Below are 17,929 nucleotides of genomic sequence, written 5' to 3' on the forward strand. Positions count from 1 at the left end.
TGATATACATACATACATACATACATACACACACACATACACATACGATGGGCTTCTTGCTTTTATCTACCAAATCCACTCACAAGGCTTTGAGCCTAAGGCTATAGTAGAAAACACTTGTGCAAGGTACCACACAGTGCAACTGAACCCAGAACCCCATGTTTGGGAAGCAAACTTTTTGACTTTCTCAACCACATAGCTCTGCCTACACCTGTACATATTTCAAAATATTCTATTAAAACGTGGATGACTTTTAACTTCTTTTTTTTTTATCAAATAATAATGGTGATACTTTATATTTTCAGATTATTGTTTTGAGAACACACATGTTAACACATTCTGACAAGAGAGAGCATCATTGCTTTTTTGAAGGTTGCACTTATGCTTTCAAGACCAAAGGATCCCTTATACGTCATATGAGGAGACATACAGGTCATTATGCAACAGTTAATTTTTCCTTTCCTCTAGCTACATCTATGACTAAAATAATTGGGTCTTTGACGATTGAAACCATCACAAACCTGCATGGCTATGTGGTGAAGACGAAAGTTCGCTTTACAAGACCCTGTGGTTCCGGATTGGATTCCACTGTGCAGCACCTTGAGAAGATGCATAGCATTGTGGACGAGTATCTTCTGCTACAGCCTCATGTCAATCAAAAGCCTTGTTAGTAGATTTGGCAGACAGAAACTGAAGAAGCCCATCATGTGTGTGTGTTCGCTTTGACATTGCATGATGGTTGTAAATGAGTCTCACTGTCAACAAGCAGTGTTGTTCATTTCCAGTCTTCCATGAAAAATATGCCTGGCCATGAGAAAATATGACTTCACTTGGAAACAGGTGAGGTTCAGAAACAGGATGGGCGTCCCACCATAGAAAATCTGCCTCAATAAATTCTGTCTGACCCATTGAAGTATGGGAAAGTGGATGTTAACTGATGACAATGATGGTATAATTTTATATTATATTGAGGCACAGGCATAGCTGTGTGGTTAAGATATTCACTTTTGAAACCATGTGGCTTTTGGGTCATTCCCACTGCCATAGCACCTTGGGCAAGTGTCTTCTGTTATAGTCCGAAACCAGCCAATGTCTTGTGAGGGAATCTGTGAGACAGAAACTGAGAGAAGACTGCCGTGTGTGTGTGTGCACATGTTTATATGTCTGTGAATGTTTGCCAAAATGAATACTGAACTCCGGCTACAAGTGATGACATCACAGTTTGTGGTTGGGCTGCAACTGATGATGTTTGTTGACATTTCCTATCAATATTTCATCCGTTAGCTCTGAACTTTTGAATTCCTTCAGAGCAAAAGTGTCCCTCAAGAAATTGGGCAAGAAGAGCATCCAGCCATGAAAACCCTATCTCAACTTTCCTCCCATCTACACCAAGCTAACAAGGAAAAGCAAAACGTTTGAATGAATGATTACATTAAATCTTGAAATTTACAGGGAAAATGAGTTGAAGATTTGGCATAATTCAAGGAATGAGGGTGACAAAAGGATTGGGAACAAATTAAGTTATTTATGCAAGAAATTATTGTTACCAAGAATTAATCACTCACAGTGCCATTCAAACTTAATATTTATTTTTTTTCAGGAGAACGGCCTTACACTTGTAATATGTGCAAGCGAAGCTTTACTGAATCTGGTGCTCTCAGCAGGCATCTGAAATCAAGGTCTGACTTGTTTTTATCTATATGTCATTACTATAAGAGAAATTAACAGTCATTCTTAAACAGTTACAGTGGTGAATATTGGCAGAATGGCTGGGGCATTAAACAAAATGCTTTGTGTATTTGTCCCTGCACTGACATTCTAAGTTCAAATCTTGTGTAGGTCAGCTTAATATTCCACAGATAATTTGTACCTTTAATGTAATCATCACAATGTATACATCTCAGGGTAGATAACAAAGCTGGCTCTTTAAATTACAGGTACAATCCATATGTTATAAACACGATTGTCTCATATAGGAATACCTCATTAAGGAATTGTAATAAATTGCTGGTATTTCTATGCCCATGTCATGAGATGTTTAAAGTATCAGGAAATTTCCAGTGATGTATGAAATCTGTTTTTTGTACAAAGAAAAAAGAGCATAAAAGAAGCATTTGTGGAAGAGATTTTTAGTCACATTGTATGACAATGTATATAGTAATTTTTCTTTTTGTGTACAATTACAAATATTTTCTGGCATGCAAGTCAAATTTTTCAGACCAAAACTTATAGCCAAAAATAGATAAGTTGACTTAGCAGACCAAAAATTCCATTTATATTGCACCAAAATTTGGAAAGATAGTGACGATGTTTGACTGTTTATACTACATGTTTATGTTATATACTACATCAACTTGTATGCTGAAAGAATATGGTATTATGAGAGATTCTGTTTGGCATTGTCAGATTTCTACCGTTTAGTTAGAGTAATATTTTTAAATGTTAAGAGGAAAAATAAATTTTAATATTTTTTATCAAATTAACTGCCACGTTACATTGGCAAATAAACTTTACTACATGTTGCTACATGTTCCTCATTCAGAGATTTAGAACTAATAATTTTATTAATGTTTTTTTTTTATTAAATTTCAAACAGAACTCCATGTACAGCTAAGAGGGATTCTGATTTACCATGTTATGGTCAACGCTGGAACTTTATTGCAAATTTTCCATCTACAATGGGAAAAATTCAAAATACAAATGAAAATACAAATTTACAAACTCCTGATATAACTAATTCTGAGGAAGAAGCTTTTGTTGAACAGGTCTGTATGGCTCAAATATTTATGGCTCTAATTTTGTATTGCAGTCAAAATTTCGATTGTAATAAATGTCAATAATTTTTAATCGTTAATTCTGTTCTGGTGTTTATACATTTATTTCCATATCAACGTTAGATTGAATTTATCTTCTATCAAAGCAGTGATGTGCCTTTTGCTATTACTTCCTCTACATAGCTTCTATTATATGCAATACTAATACATATGACACATTGCTCCTGTATAATTCATCATCACATTGTCACTTTTTTTATCTATTTTACCATTTTCCAGGTCTAACAAAACAAATGCTAACATGACATTCATTTTGTTGGACATTCTATGCAATATGTTGTCATTCATATCAAGCTTACCTCATCTTGTTTGTAAAGCTCAGCATCCTGAGTTCTGACCCCAGCACTATTTACAATCTTTCTTTTCCATAAGTTCCTTCTACTGTCTGTATATTGGCACTTAACATATTAACTGATACTTTTAATATCCTGTCATTTTCTCTGTTCACTTCTGTGAGGTCTCACAGGGCAGATTATTAGTGAAGTCTCCTCTCACAACCCCTTTCTTAGATTAAGAAAATATTTGATGGAGATATCGATATCCTTCAAATATTTCCCTTAACATAAGATTGCTATAAATTGTTTTGTATAAAACCCTAGGCTGCCCTGATTGGGCAACCTATGATCAAAGGCATTCCATCCATTCTTTTTTAAGCCATCTAATTTGAGGAAGATCTGTTTGCTATCACTATCAGGTCAAGCAACTGCATAGAGGCTCCCTCATTGACTTGATTTTACTTTTATTAATTCAAATTGATGAGGCATTGTGATAAAAGCGTAAAGGTAAACCAACCTATTTCCTTCATGGGAATATACACTATAGGCGCAAGAGTGGCTGTGTGATAAATAGATTGCTAACCAACCACATGGTTCCGGGTTCAGTCCCACTGCGTGGCATCTTGGGCAAGTGTCTTCTGCTATAGCCCCGGGCCGACCAATGCCTTGTGAGTGGATTTGGTAGATGGAAACTGAAAGAAGCCTGTCGTATATATGTATATATATATATGTGTGTGTGTGTGTTTGTGTGTCTGTGTTTGTCCCCCTAGCATTGCTTGACAACCGATGCTGGTGTGTTTACGTCCCCGCCACTTAGCGGTTCGGCAAAAGAGACCGATAGAATAAGTACTGGGCTTACAAAGAATAAGTCCCGGGGTCGATTTACTCGACTAAAAGGCGGTGCTCCAGCATGGCCACAGTCAAATGACTGAAACAAGTAAAAGAGTAAAGAGAGTAAAGAGTATTGTTCTTCTTGAATGATGGAGCTTGTATGTACATGTTTGTTTCAGAGCTGCTGAAAATGCAGCTTCTCAGCTTGTTCAAAAGAATCATCATCATCATCATCATCGTTTAACGTCCACTTTCCCTGCTAGCATGGGTTGGATGATTTGACTGAGGGCTGGCGAACCAGATGGCTGCACCAGGCTCCAATCTTGATCTGGCAGAGTTTCTACAGCTGGATGCCCTTCCTAACGCCAACCACTCCAAGAGTGTAGTGGGTGCTTTTTACGTGCCACCGGCATGGGGGCCAGTCTGGCAGTACTAGCAACGACCTCGCTCGAATGTTTTTACACGTGCCAGTAAGGTGACGCTGGTAATGATCATGCTCGAATGGTGCCTTTTTATGTGCCACTGGTACGGAAGCCGGTTAGCCACTCTGTCAGCGATCACACTCATATGGTGCACTTTGCACCCTGCTTGCACAGATGCCAGTCATCGAATAACATTTTTAAAATTTAGTTGAAGTAACTGAATATGTAGTTCACTACTTTATTTCTGTTTTCTTGTCAATTTGTTAACAATGCAAAAGAAAAGATATACTAGTTATGTTTTGGATATTATGATCATTTGTTTTTTTATTATTATTATTTGGATGGCAAGTGAGATAAGAAATGTAAATGAGGATTTTCACATCTATTAATGCTATGATTGTCCTAATTGGAATATTATTTTGCAATTTTTGACCCATTAGTCTCAGACTGATACTGTATTGCCTATGGATGATTCTGTCTGTGAAGCTGGTGACTCAGAAACTACCACAGAAACATCTCAAGATAATGATAAATTATCTCCAGTAATGGTAGAAAAGATTGATCTTCTTAAAACAACTCAGTGTTGGGTAAGTTTGTTGAATTTTTTTGTAAATTTTTTCTAAGTTTTTCTAAGTTCCCTCTTTGAGGTAACTTAAAACATTATCACTGAATTTGAAAATTAACTACATATTTCCTCCTAGATAGGGAAGGGATTTTTTTTTTTTATAAACCTTTTTAAATACCATGTGGTTATACATATATATATATATATATATATATATATATATATATATAGAGAGAGAGAGAGAGAGGCACTGTTTTGGTTGTATGCTTAAGAAGTTTACTTCCCAGTCACATGGTTTCAGGTTCAGTCCTACTGTGTGGGACCTTGGGCAACTGTCTTCTGCTATAGCTGATTAAAGCTTTACGAATGGATTTGGTAGACAGAGTCTGGAAGAAGTCCTCCATCTCTCTCTCAGGGTGGTTGGCGTTAGCCATAAAAACTCCACCAAATTTGAAGAGCCTAAAAACGCTATGGCCATTGTCTCTTCTTGATACTAATTTATAAAATAAAAATTTACATAGAAACTCTGAGAATTAGTAATCTCCAATGAAGTTAGTACCAATTTGTATTTTACTTCATGCTTCTTTTTTTTCTGAAGGTATGTTGTGAAGATTTCTCCTGTGTTAATTCACTTCGGGTACATTTACGGACTCATCTTGCAGACATGCCATTCCGATGTGGTCTTTGTCATTTTGTTGCTGAGAAGCGCCAAGAACTGGGTCGACACATGCTTTCCCAGCATAAAATTGAACTGAAGGTTTTTTTGTTTTTTTCTTTGTTTTCTTATTCTTAATGAAACTCAACAATTTTTACATAGAATTCCTATTTTTTAATTTAGATTTATGATTGTATCAGCTTTAAATACTTTACAGAATAATTAATCCGATATATCCAGGTAAATTGTTTGACTAAGTATAACAAGTTACTACCACAGACTTTATTATAGTCATTATATTACAGTAACCTCCCAATTAAGTACATGCCTGCTTAAGTACGTACTCATTGAAGTACACATCCCAGATAAGTACATGCAAAGTCTTTAAGAACCTCAGGTTCAAGTTTATCAATGATTTATTCTACGGCAATGCTTCTCCTTTCCTTTGCTTGACACAAAGAAAACTGACAGGAAAGATGACAAACAGGATCTGAAGCCATGTGCATGCATGAGCCTTTCTCTGATTAGCTGCATGCACACTTTCCTGCAACTGATTTGCTACTGCTGTTGCTATGGACACACAAGCAGTTAGGTTCAAGTTGTGTACTTAAAAAGGGAGGACGCTACACTCTGCTTGTTGTGACACTAGAGACAGTAATTTTATTGTTTGCATCTCCATAGCAAGAAATGTTTCTATTAGAAAGTGAATCCAGGATAGAAACATGGCAACACAAAAGCAGAACTAGAGTTTAATTGCAAAATTTATTTTTCTTTGTCTGGAAAGTCAATTATTTTGTTTCTGTAGTGTAGGCTTTTAATTTTACCCTTTTATTTTCGTTTATGCTATTTTTTTCATCAGTAAATAAATGTATATTCATAGGGTCCAGAAGAATCTCTAACGTCTTGTTCAGCTATTCTTGATAATGAGGGTCCTGTACAAGAAAAGGAAGAGTCTAGCATAAGTGTAATATGTCGGTAAGTCTCTTACATTAAAGTTTTGAATGAGTTTTTCCATTCTTAGCATCCTTATTCTCTTCATTTCTATAATTCTTATCATTGCAGTTGAAGGATGGAGTTTGCTTTTTTTTTTTTTTTGTTATATTTTTGTTACTGTGAATACTACTTTTTGCTCGTTTAGAAAAGTGAGGATAAAAGTTGGATTAATTAGGACAAGTAAGAAACAGTTTTTCTAAATGATATAACATAACGTCATTAACTTATTATATTGATGAATTTCATTTTAAATAATTATAATTCATTATTAATTATTTTGATTTCTTGTTTTGTGCATGTGGATGATAATTGTTCCAACTTCCATAAAGCACATATTTATAAATCTTTGAGAATACATTTGAAATCTAAATTCATTTCTATAAGATTTGTAAGAAGCTTACTCCCCAATCACATGGTTCCAGGTTCAGTTTCACTGCATGGCACCTTGGGCAATTGTCTTCTACTATAGTTTGGGGCCAACCAAAGCCTTGTGAGTGGATTTAGTAGATGGAAACTGAAGGAAGCCTGTTGCATATATATGTATATATATCTATGTGTGTCTTTGTTTGTCTCCCTCCCATCACTGCTTGACAACCGGTGTTGATGTGTTTATGTCCCCATAACTTAGTGGTTCAGCAAAAGAGACTAATAGAATAAATACTTGGCTTACAAAGAATAAGTCCTGGGGTCAATTTGTTCATCCAAAACCCTTCAAGGCAGTGCTCCAGCATGGCCTCAGTCAAATGACTGAAACTAGTAAAAGAATCTCCTCACGTTTGCTTTCCATGCTGGCATGGATTGGATGGTTCCACAGGATCCAACAGGCTGGAGGACCACATCTGTCTTGATATGTTTTTTACAGCTGGCTCCTCTTGCTAATGCCAATCACTTTACAGAGTATACCAGGTGCTTTTATTCTTGGCACTAAGAACCCCTTCAACTGAGAAGGAAAATAGAAGGGAAGGTGGCTTTAAACAAGGTACTGAAAGGTTGAAGTATGATGGAACAGTTTTAATGTTGTGGAGAAGATTCAGTTGCACCACATTTTGTATGGGTGGAGTAGTACCGGCAGAGAGATAAATATAGGGGTAACAAAATGCCAGAGCCTCACCCTCAATGTAACATATCCGAGAAGAGTGCATGGAGACGGAAAGATCAAGGAAGATGGGTAAAGACTGCAAGGGTGTGTATAAGGGAAGAGTGAGTACGTGTCCGGTTAAGTACACACTCATTAAAGTACACATCCTAGATAAGTACATGCAAAATCTTCAAGAACCTCAGGTTCAAGTTTATTAATGATTTATTCTACTGTAATGCTGTTACGAATAGAAATAGGGGGGGGGGGTCAGTGATAACAATGAGGGATGAATATCAATAGAAAATGACCCTGCGGCAAGTGAGTAATACTTGCAATATAAAATGAGGTTGATTAATTGGTATAACTTTGATTGTGTAGTTGGCAGTGCAGTACCATAATTTTATAACCGTTGCATATTGTATATGATTCTTAATATTAACCCTTTCGTTACCAAACCGGCTCCAGGTACAAATGTCTTGTTTTCAAAAGTTTTGAACTAAAATCTTCCACCAAACCTTTGTCACAATTTATGTTCCTAACACTAGCTGAATGATAACCAAGTTATTTTACTAAACCCTTTGTTATATTTAAAGTAATTGAAAGAAGCACAGAGCATCTCAACAGAAATACAGTAACGAAAGGGTTAAGGAATGTTTTTCCTGTGTAAACAAGTTGTCATATATTGATATGCTTGTGTTTTATTCGACATATACAACATAGCTTTTTTTCTTAAATGGTTCTTTTATTTAATAATTCAATCTAAATATTATTTACTATTCTAGAAATGCGCGAATAGCTGTCAACCAACTGCTGAAGCTGAAAAAGGAATTAGAGCCAAATGCTGCAGATGAGGAGGAGGCAAAGGTATTTGCACCTGCCGAAATTCAAGGTGGTCGACCAGTATATAAATGTCATGTCTGTATGCGTTCATTCCGTGGAAGTGCATATTTGCGATTTCATCTTAGAAGCCACACAGGTACAGTTTTTATTCCAGAGGCTTCTTAGCCACTTTTCTCTATAAAGCAGATTTATAAGTAAATTACTTAGGACTATTTGAAGCATTGAGAAATTTGAAATTAAGTCTTTTTAAGAAGGTGGTGTAGTGGTTCGTTATTGTGACCATCCGTCATTTTGTTTGTTGTTTTCCATCTAATAGGTACCTGATATATTAATAGCTATTATTTATAGCCTCGTTTGCAATTAAGCAGACACTTAAAAAGACTTATTTTCAAATTTGAAAGTACTCATCATCATCATCATCATCATTGTTTAACGTCCGCTTTCCATGCTAGCATGGGTTGGACGATTTGACTGATGACTGCTGAACCAGATGGCTGCACCAGGCTCCAATCTTGATCTGGCAGAGTTTCTACAACTGGATGCCCTTCCTAACACCAACCACTCCAAGAGTGTAGTGGGTGCTTTTACATGCCACCAGCACGGGGCCAGTCTGGCAGTACTGGCAACGACCACACTCGCATATTTAGTTCACGTACCAGTAAGGTGACGCTGGTGACGATCACGCTCAAATGGTGCTTTTTACGTGCCCACCGTTACTGAAGCCAGACAACTGCTCTGGCAGTGATCCCGCTCGGATGGAGCTATTAGTGCTCCACTGGCATGGGTGCTAGTCATCGAATTTGGTTCAATTTTGATTTTAATTTACTTTAATACATTCCTGAACTTTTCATAACTCCATTTGGCAGACATCCATAAATGTATAAAAGATAATGCAGTAAGTTATTGATCGTATGCAGCATACAACCCATTAAGTGTGTATAGGATTCATGAAAAAATTTAACACTGTTGGCAACTTAAATGGAAATGTGGAAGATGAAGTGAATAAGCTAAATAAGAAAAAAAGATTTGGCATCGTAGATGTTATTGAAGTAGACTGTATATTCTTAGTAAAACATGTAAAGGTATTTAGCAAATATAGGTTTTTATACTTCAACTTTGACATCCTGACACTGGCCAGTGAGTGCGATACAGAAAAAATGGAAACTTCCAGAGAAAATTGTGTAGATCTGAAAAATTCAGTGAAAATGTTTAGAAAGGCTATTTGACCAGATAAAAATCTTATGTCAAATCTTAATATGTTTATATATATATACATGTATGTATGTAATATAATTTTTCTGAATCTTCAGATTTTAATATGCTAGACCACTAGTTTTAAATTGATCATCATCATCATCATCATCGTTTAGCGTCCGTTTTCCATGCTAGCATGGGTTGGACGGTTCTACTGGGGTCTGAAGCCAGAAGCCTTCATCAGGCCCAGTCAAATCTGGCAGTGTTTCTACGGCTGGATGCCCTTCCTAACGCCAACCACTCCGTGAGTGTAGTGGGTGCTTTTTATGTGCCACCCGCACTGGTGCCAGACAGAGCTGGCAAATGGCCACGAACGGATGGTGCTTTTTATGTGCCACCGGCACGAGGGCCAGGCGAGGCTGGCAATGGACGCGAAACGGGGCGGTGCTGGCAACGGTCACGAAACGGAAAGTAACACATCTGCAATTTCCATTGATCGATTTCGATTCTGATCCTCACTTGCCTCAACGGGTCTTCACAAGTAGAGTTTCGACATGCCACCGGCACTGGTAACACATTCGCAATTTCCATTGATCGATTTCGATTCTGATCCTCACTTGCCTCAACACGTCTTCACAAGTAGAGTTTTGTGTCCCAAGAAGGGAAGGTATGCATACGTAGGCTGGCTCCATCCCATGTAGAAGGCCACGGGTTATGGACTCACTTGTCCTGCCGGGTCTTCTCGCGCACAGCACACTTCCAGAGGTCTCGGTCTCTAGTCATTTCCTCAGTGAGACCTAAAGTTCGAAGGTCGTGCTTCACCACCTCGTCCCAGGTTTTCCTGGGTCTGCCTCTTCCACAGGTTCCCTCAACCGCTAGGGTGTGGCACTTTTTCACACAACTATCTTCATCCATTCTCGCCACATGACCATACCAGTGCAAACGTCTCTCTTGCACACCACAACTGATGCTTCTTAGGTCCAGCTTTTCTCTCAAGGTACTTACACTCAGCCGAGTGTGAGTACCGACATTACACATCCATCGGAGCATACTGGCTTCATTTCTTGCGAGCTTACGCATATCCTCAGCAGTCACGGCCCATGTTTCACTGCCATGTAGCATGGCTGTTCGTACACACGCATCATACAGTCTGCCTTTCACTCTGTGCGAGAGGCCTTTTGTCACCAGCAGAGGTAAGAGCTCTCTGAACTTTGCCCAAGCTATTCTTACTCTAGCAGTTACACTTTCAGCACACCCGCCCCCGCTGCTGACTTGGTCACCTAGGTAACGGAAACTATCAACTATTTCTAGTTTTTCTCCCTGGAAAGTGACGGAAGTTGGTCTCAGAGCATTTTCAGTGTTTATTGTTCCTGAGCATCTGCCACATACAAAAACCATCTTCCTAGTTAGCCTTCCTTTGACATTGCTGCATCTCTTATGTGTCCATAGCTTACACTTGGTGCATCTTATAGAGTTTCTACCTACACCTTTTCTACAGATCGAGCAGGGCCATCTACCTGAAGGTGTTTGTGATTTGTCTACCTTCCTACTGATTACGACTTTGGTTTTAGCTAGATTGACTCTGAGGCCCTTCGATTCTAATCCTTGTTTCCACACCTGAAACTTCTCCTCCAGTTCTGATAGCGACTCAGCAATTAGAGCAAGGTCATCAGCATAGAGGAGCTCCCAAGGGCATCCTGTCTTGAATTCCTCCGTTATTGCCTGGAGGACTATGATAAATAGGAGGGGGCTGAGTACTGAGCCTTGGTGGACCCCTACCTCTACCCGGAATTCTTCACTGTACTCATTTCCAACCCTCACCCTACTAGCAGCGTCCCTATACATGGCCCGCACAGCTCTCACTAACCATTCATCTATCCCTAGTTTCCTCATTGCCCACCAGATAAGGGATCGGGGGACCCTGTCGAAGGCTTTCTCCATGTCAACAAAAGCCAGGTACAGGGGCTTATCTTTGGCTAGGTATTTCTCTTGCAGCTGCCTTACCAGGAATATAGCATCAGTAGTACTTTCCCCTGGCACAAACCCAAACTGCATCTCATCTAAACTAACTCTCTCTCTAATTAGTTGGGCTATGACCCTCTCCGTAACCTTCATCACCTGATCCAACAGCTTGATACCTCTGTAGTTATTTGTATCTAGGGCATCACCTTTACCTTTGTAGCAGTTGACTATTATACTGCTACACCAGTCATTGGGTATGACCCCTTTGTGTATCACCTGATTAACTATACGGGTGACTAGGCTATAGCCAACACTACCAGACATTTTGAGCATCTCTGCAGTGATTCCTGATGGGCCTGGGGCTTTTCCTGTCTTCATGCTTCTAATTGCCTTAGCTACCACGGAACTATCAACTCGGATAGCTGGTCCCTCTGTTGGGTCAACATTCGGCAGACTCTCTTTATCCCATTCATTTTCTTCATTCAGCAACCTTTCATAGTGGCATCTCCAAACTTCTCTCTTTGCATCCTCATTTAGCGCAAGTGAACCATCTTCCATGCGAACACACTTCTCTCCTACCACATCACAATTCTCTCTCACACACTGTCTTGCAACGCGAAACACCTCCAGTCTTTCATCCTCACGGCGCAGAACATTGGCAAATTTTTTCTTATCTGCTTCCCCTCTGGCTAAATAAACCTGTCTCCTAGCTTCTCTTTTGGCAGTCTGATACATTTCCCTGCTACCCCCATTTTTCCAGACCTTCCAAGCCTGTCTCTTTTCTCTAATAGCCCTGTCTACAATATTGTTCCACCACCACGTTATTCTAGGTCGAGAGGGGACTTTGCACCAGCCACAGATCTGGTCAGTGGCTCTCAGCAGGTTGTCCCTTAGAAACGTCCAGCTGTCTTCTACCCCCTGTGATGCTCTATCCCCTTCTACTTCGTCAGAGGCTTCAAGTAATATGTCCCTAAATCTCTGTCCATTTGCAGGATCTTTAAGCTTCCAGATCCTTCTTCTCCATATTTGTCGTCTTCTGGTTGTCCTCCTAGTCCTGATCCTAAAGTCACTAACTACCAGTCTATGTTGTGGGGTACATTCTTCACCTGGGAAGGTTTTGGCATTTATAAGCAGCCATCTCTCCCTTTGCCTTGCAAGGATGTAGTCAATTTGGCTGGTATGTTGGCCCGATCGGTAAGTGACTAGGTGGCTGGTAGGTTTCCTGAAGTTAGTGTTGCAAATCATAAGATTATTTACATCGCAGAACTCCAGCAGCCTGGTTCCCTCCTCGTTGCGGGAGCCATAGCCATAGCCTCCATGTACGCCATGGAAGCCCCCAGCATGTCGTCCAACGTGACCATTGAAGTCACCAGCCACAAAGATAAGGTCTCTGTCATTTATCAACGAGGTAGTCTGCAGTAGAGTGTCATAGAATCGGTCTTTCTGTCCATTGGGTAGCCCCGACTGAGGAGCATAGGCTGATATAATGGTTGCTAAACTATGATGAAGCACTAATCTAATCTTAAGTATTCTGTCACATACTCTGATTACCTCAATTACTTTATCTACCCATTTCTCAGTGATAAGTATACCCACGCCACCAACCCCGTCAGTGTTCCCTGCCCAGAAAATCTTGTACCTGCATTCCTTGCCTGTGAGGAACCTAGCTGATCCTCCTCTCCACCTTATTTCTTGCATGCAACATATATCCACACATCTCCGTTCAAGCATCTCGACTATCTCACCAGACCTACCTTTCAGAGTGCCAACGTTGAGGGTGCCAACCCTGAGGGTGTGGGAGGCATGGGCTCTAGAGACCCTGGGACGGTGGACAGTAGCTTCATGTACCTGAAAAGAAAGCTCGCATTTGGCAGAATTCATGTGCAAGTAATGAAGTGGTAAAGTAGCCTTCAGTACAACCTGCATAACACTAGCCTTTCATATTTTGCACTGTATGAACATTACCTTACATAGGTCGAGACTAGGGGTAGGGAGGGGTAGGGATGGTGAGAGCATTTGCAGTCTTCATGGGAAGCAACCCCGGAATGGCAAAGAATAGGAACTTCCGGCATGTGTGGTGGGGGTGGGAGGGCGGGTGCACCGTAGCTGAGTAAAGAGGTTCTGTTAATCGTATGAGCTAGCAAATGGGTTTGTATGAACTGGGAGACAAGACTAAATGAAAAATAGAGTGGCTATGAGGGAGACAAGACTAAACGAAATAGCTGAAAGAATGAGAAACAATACAATGAGATGGAAATTGAAGAATAGTGAAAGAATAAAGATAAGTGCAAGATAGAAGGTAGTCGTAGCGAGGTTGGACGATTCACTTAACTTTTAGCCATTCATGATCTGTGCGTATTCTTCTTTAGATATTTTGAAGTGAGTGGGGTTAACGATAAATGCGATCGCTCTTTTATATATGGCGATGATGGTTTTGGGAAGGGGGGGGGGGCATAGAGAACCATGGTGATGATGGTTATGGGAAGGGGGGACATAGAGAGAGAGAGATAGGGTTAGTTAGAGAGAGAGGTCAAGGGACACGTGACAATAAGCGGTGTGAGGGAATTTGACTGGGGACGGCATTGTCGATAAATCAAAATGTTGATATTAATCAAATTAATATTCTATTTTTCACCCTTATTATTTTAAATTTATATAACTTTTACCTTGTTATTTTAATCCTGTCAGACCTCGGTTTCAACATTTTCTTAGCAAATAAAATAATTTGCTAGGCGAAATTTCTCATCAGTGACCATGCCATAACACTAACATATAATTAAGAGACGAATAACACGTGTCTCATCATTATATATTATAATTTTTCAAATTCACTGCGCAAGTGCAGTTTCAGTCAGCAGTAAATGAATAAATGCCGAACTAATCTTTACGTAAACTATAGAGTAGTGAGTTTTTTTAGAAACTTCACTACCAGTGGCCCAGCATGTATAAAAAGTCAACAGACAACCAGCAAACTGCAGCCTACTTTCCAAATGGCATCCCTAACAAAAAGATATCTTAGGTGTTCACCTGATGAGCTATGTCTCATGCCAGCCTTCTTCTCAAAAAAAAAACATTAACTGTGTCTGATTTAGATGGATATTTACACATCTTCCATTTGTATGGATGTAGAGGCATCAATGCCTACACACATGATGCAGACACAAGATTAACCTTTCATTTGTTAAAATAAATTGAAAGATAATTCAAATTCATATGTATGATTGCACTTGTCTAAAATCTCTGCTAATTTCTGAAGTCCTTTCTTTATGCTGTTTGATTTGTATTCGTTCAGGTGAGAGACCTTTATGTTGTTTGATTTGTCTTCCTTCAGGTGAGAGACCTTTCAAGTGTAACGAATGTGGCAAAGCGTTCACTACGAAAGACATGTTAAACAAACACGTTAGCACTCACTCTGAGGAACGTAACTTTAAATGTGGAGAATGTGGCAAGTTATTCAAGCGAATTTCCCATGTACAAGAACATCTCAAAATCCACAGCACGATGCGTCCTTATACATGTTCTGTGTGTGATAAATCTTTCAAAACATCTGTAAGTATATTTTCTCCTTTTTTTTTTTAGTACTTGATAAACACATAAAAGGATTTGAATGAACAGATGCAATGCAAATAAATGAATTTTTCAAAAGCTAAACTTTACATAAAACATTCTTATAAAAAGTTATTAGTAATATTAAAATGCTTATGTATTGGAAAAAGCTTTCATGAGTTAAAAGCAGAATATGTGTAGTTATATATATGAAGAAAATTTTAATATTTTTATTAAAATTTAGGAAACAGTTCATTGTTATAATTAGTATAAAATCTTGTCAAAAATAGCTGTAAAATTATATGATTGTCTGATTGGAAAAATTTGCACTAGAAGCTATATTGTTTGTGATTTATTCAATATTGCTAGGTTACATTGAAACTATGCTCTAGGGAAATAAACAGTATTAATTTCTGAAAGGCATCGGATCATTTAGCCCTAGGTCAGCCCTCATTGAAGGGACCTCGATCAAGAGCTCTTCGGTCACAACCATTCTTCCATTTTTATTTTCAGATATAATATATACATTATGTAAGGTATATTTCACTTTTATAGGACATTAGTGTGCTCTGAGAGGGATTCAGTTGTTATTTCTACCTCATAAGGGGCTCCATCAGTGGGTCATATGTATTGGATTTGCAAGTTGCATGGTAAACTTAATTTGATTCCCAGTTTAAATCTGCCACTTGGCTCATAGATGCCTTGAGCAGAATTCACTCAGTTGTAAGGATTCAGATTAGGTATCTGACCAAGCTCTTTGCACCAGTCTTGGAGGTCCTGCGAAGGGTCACAGAAGCTGCTCATTTTCATTTGGCTGGACCTTAGAGAAAGGAGTAATGGATTCATAGAAACTGTTGAGGGCCTCTTTCCCTTTTTTCTTCTTTTCTCTTTTACTTGTTTCAGTCATTTGACTGTGGCCATGCTGGAGCACCACCTTTAGTCGAGCAAATTGACTACTAAGTTACGGGAACGTAAACACACCATCATCGGTTGTCAAGAGCTGTTGTGGGGACAAACACACACACATATGCATATATGTGACAGGCTTCTTTCAGTTTCCATCTACCAAATCCACTCGCAAGGCTTTGGTTGGCCCGAGGCTATAGTAGAAGACACTTGCCCAAAGTGCCATGCAATGGGACTGAACCTGGAACCGTGTGGTTGGTAAGTGAGCTACTTACCACACAGCCACTCCTGCGCCTGACTAAATACTTAGTAATTAGATCCTTTTTACATTCTGAATTCAATTCCCACTGAAGCCATTACCTTTCATCCTTCTGATTTTGATCCAAGTACTGGGATCGATCACATCAACTACATCCCTTCTTCCAAATTTATTATTTTGTGGCCAAACTCAGAAATAAATATTTTCTAATTTAATGTTACTTGTTGCCATCAATTTGATACTAGATACAATTTTTATTCCTACTTTAATATTATTTCTATATTTCAACAGAATGCATTGAAAGTACATCTTCGAATCCATACTGATGTTCTTCCTTATGAGTGTCAGTTCTGTCAGCGCCACTTCCGTGAGAAAGGCTCTTTACAAAGACATGTGCGAATGCACACTGGGGAACGTCCATTTCAGTGTAAATTCTGCAATCGAAGTTTTGCTGAGCATGGTACTCTGAACCGACATCTCAAAGCCAAAGGTAAATTTTCTACCATCTCATCCTTATAGATTACACTGTGTAACAAAAAAATTTTTTGGTCTTGGCCAGTGAGTGTTTTTTGCAATTTTCTTCTATCTAGAAATCAAAGGAAATGGCTATTATTCCCTTCAAACTATGCTTTTGTGACCTTGACATCAATGTTTTGAAACTGGCCTATTTTCCATTACATTTCAAACAGATTCAGCGCTGAGTTGCTGAAGCAGAAATATCATTATAGCAAACATTCTGCTCAATAACCACAGATTTGCTTGTCAGTTGCTTGACCTTAAGCACTTGAGCATGTGCCTTAGTGGCTGACAATACATGCTTCTCTGATCATGAGTAAGAGTAGTGGAGGAGCATCATAGCCATGTGTTGAGAGGAATTCTTTAGTGTTTGAATAAATGTATCAAAACCAAAGTTTCAAAGAAATATTAGCTATTTTTCATACTTTCCAGGTGTAAGCAAATAGGAAAAAGCAGTTGCTACCAAAGGATGAAATACATGTTACAGTGTTATTATTATTATTATTAACAACATTATGAAGGTAGCAAGCTGGTGCAATTGTTAGCATTCCAGGTGAAATGCTTAGCAGTATTTTAACTGCTATTATGTTGTGAGTTCAAATTCCGCCGAGGTCGACTTTGCCTTTCATCCTTTCGGGGTTGATAAATTAAGTACCAGTTACGCACTGGGGTTGATGTAATCAACTTAACCCCTTTGTCTGTCCTTGTTTGTCCCCTTTGTGTGTAGCCCCTTGTGAGTAGTAAAGAAATAGGTATTTTAACTGCCGCTATGTTCTGAGTTCAAATTCCACCTAGGTCAACTTAGCCTTTCATCCTTTCGGGGTCAGTTAAATAAGTACCAGTTACGCACTGGGGTTGATGTAATCAACTTAATCCCTTCCCCCAAATTTGAGGCCTTGTGCTTCCAGTAGAAAGAATTATTATGTTAATAAATACTGTCTCTGGATTTACATGTCCAACATTTCAGACAATGTCATCTAATTTCACCTGAGACTCACCTGACTGAAGTTAAATTTTGTAGTTCAAAAACAGTTTTTTTTCTTCAGATTCTGA

The 17,929-nt window shown here is 38.8% G+C and overlaps 1 protein-coding gene across 2 annotated transcripts in view; it reads left to right on the forward strand.

The window, feature by feature from the left end:
• The window catches only part of LOC115232370 (transcription factor E4F1), a 39,125-nt gene that overhangs the window by 16,193 nt on the left and 5,003 nt on the right, over positions 1 to 17,929 (forward strand). For both annotated transcript variants that reach the window (XM_029802222.2, XM_036511214.1), the window contains exons 5-13: positions 306 to 432; positions 1,601 to 1,679; positions 2,597 to 2,765; positions 4,803 to 4,949; positions 5,526 to 5,684; positions 6,463 to 6,557; positions 8,436 to 8,629; positions 14,981 to 15,198; positions 16,652 to 16,850. In XM_029802222.2, the coding sequence (XP_029658082.1) occupies positions 306 to 432; positions 1,601 to 1,679; positions 2,597 to 2,765; positions 4,803 to 4,949; positions 5,526 to 5,684; positions 6,463 to 6,557; positions 8,436 to 8,629; positions 14,981 to 15,198; positions 16,652 to 16,850 (1,387 nt within the window). The remainder of the gene's footprint in view (positions 1 to 305; positions 433 to 1,600; positions 1,680 to 2,596; positions 2,766 to 4,802; positions 4,950 to 5,525; positions 5,685 to 6,462; positions 6,558 to 8,435; positions 8,630 to 14,980; positions 15,199 to 16,651; positions 16,851 to 17,929) is intronic.

The sequence above is a fragment of the Octopus sinensis genome, linkage group LG2 (genome assembly GCF_006345805.1).
Source record: "Octopus sinensis linkage group LG2, ASM634580v1, whole genome shotgun sequence".
Lineage (NCBI taxonomy): Eukaryota > Metazoa > Mollusca > Cephalopoda > Octopoda > Octopodidae > Octopus > Octopus sinensis.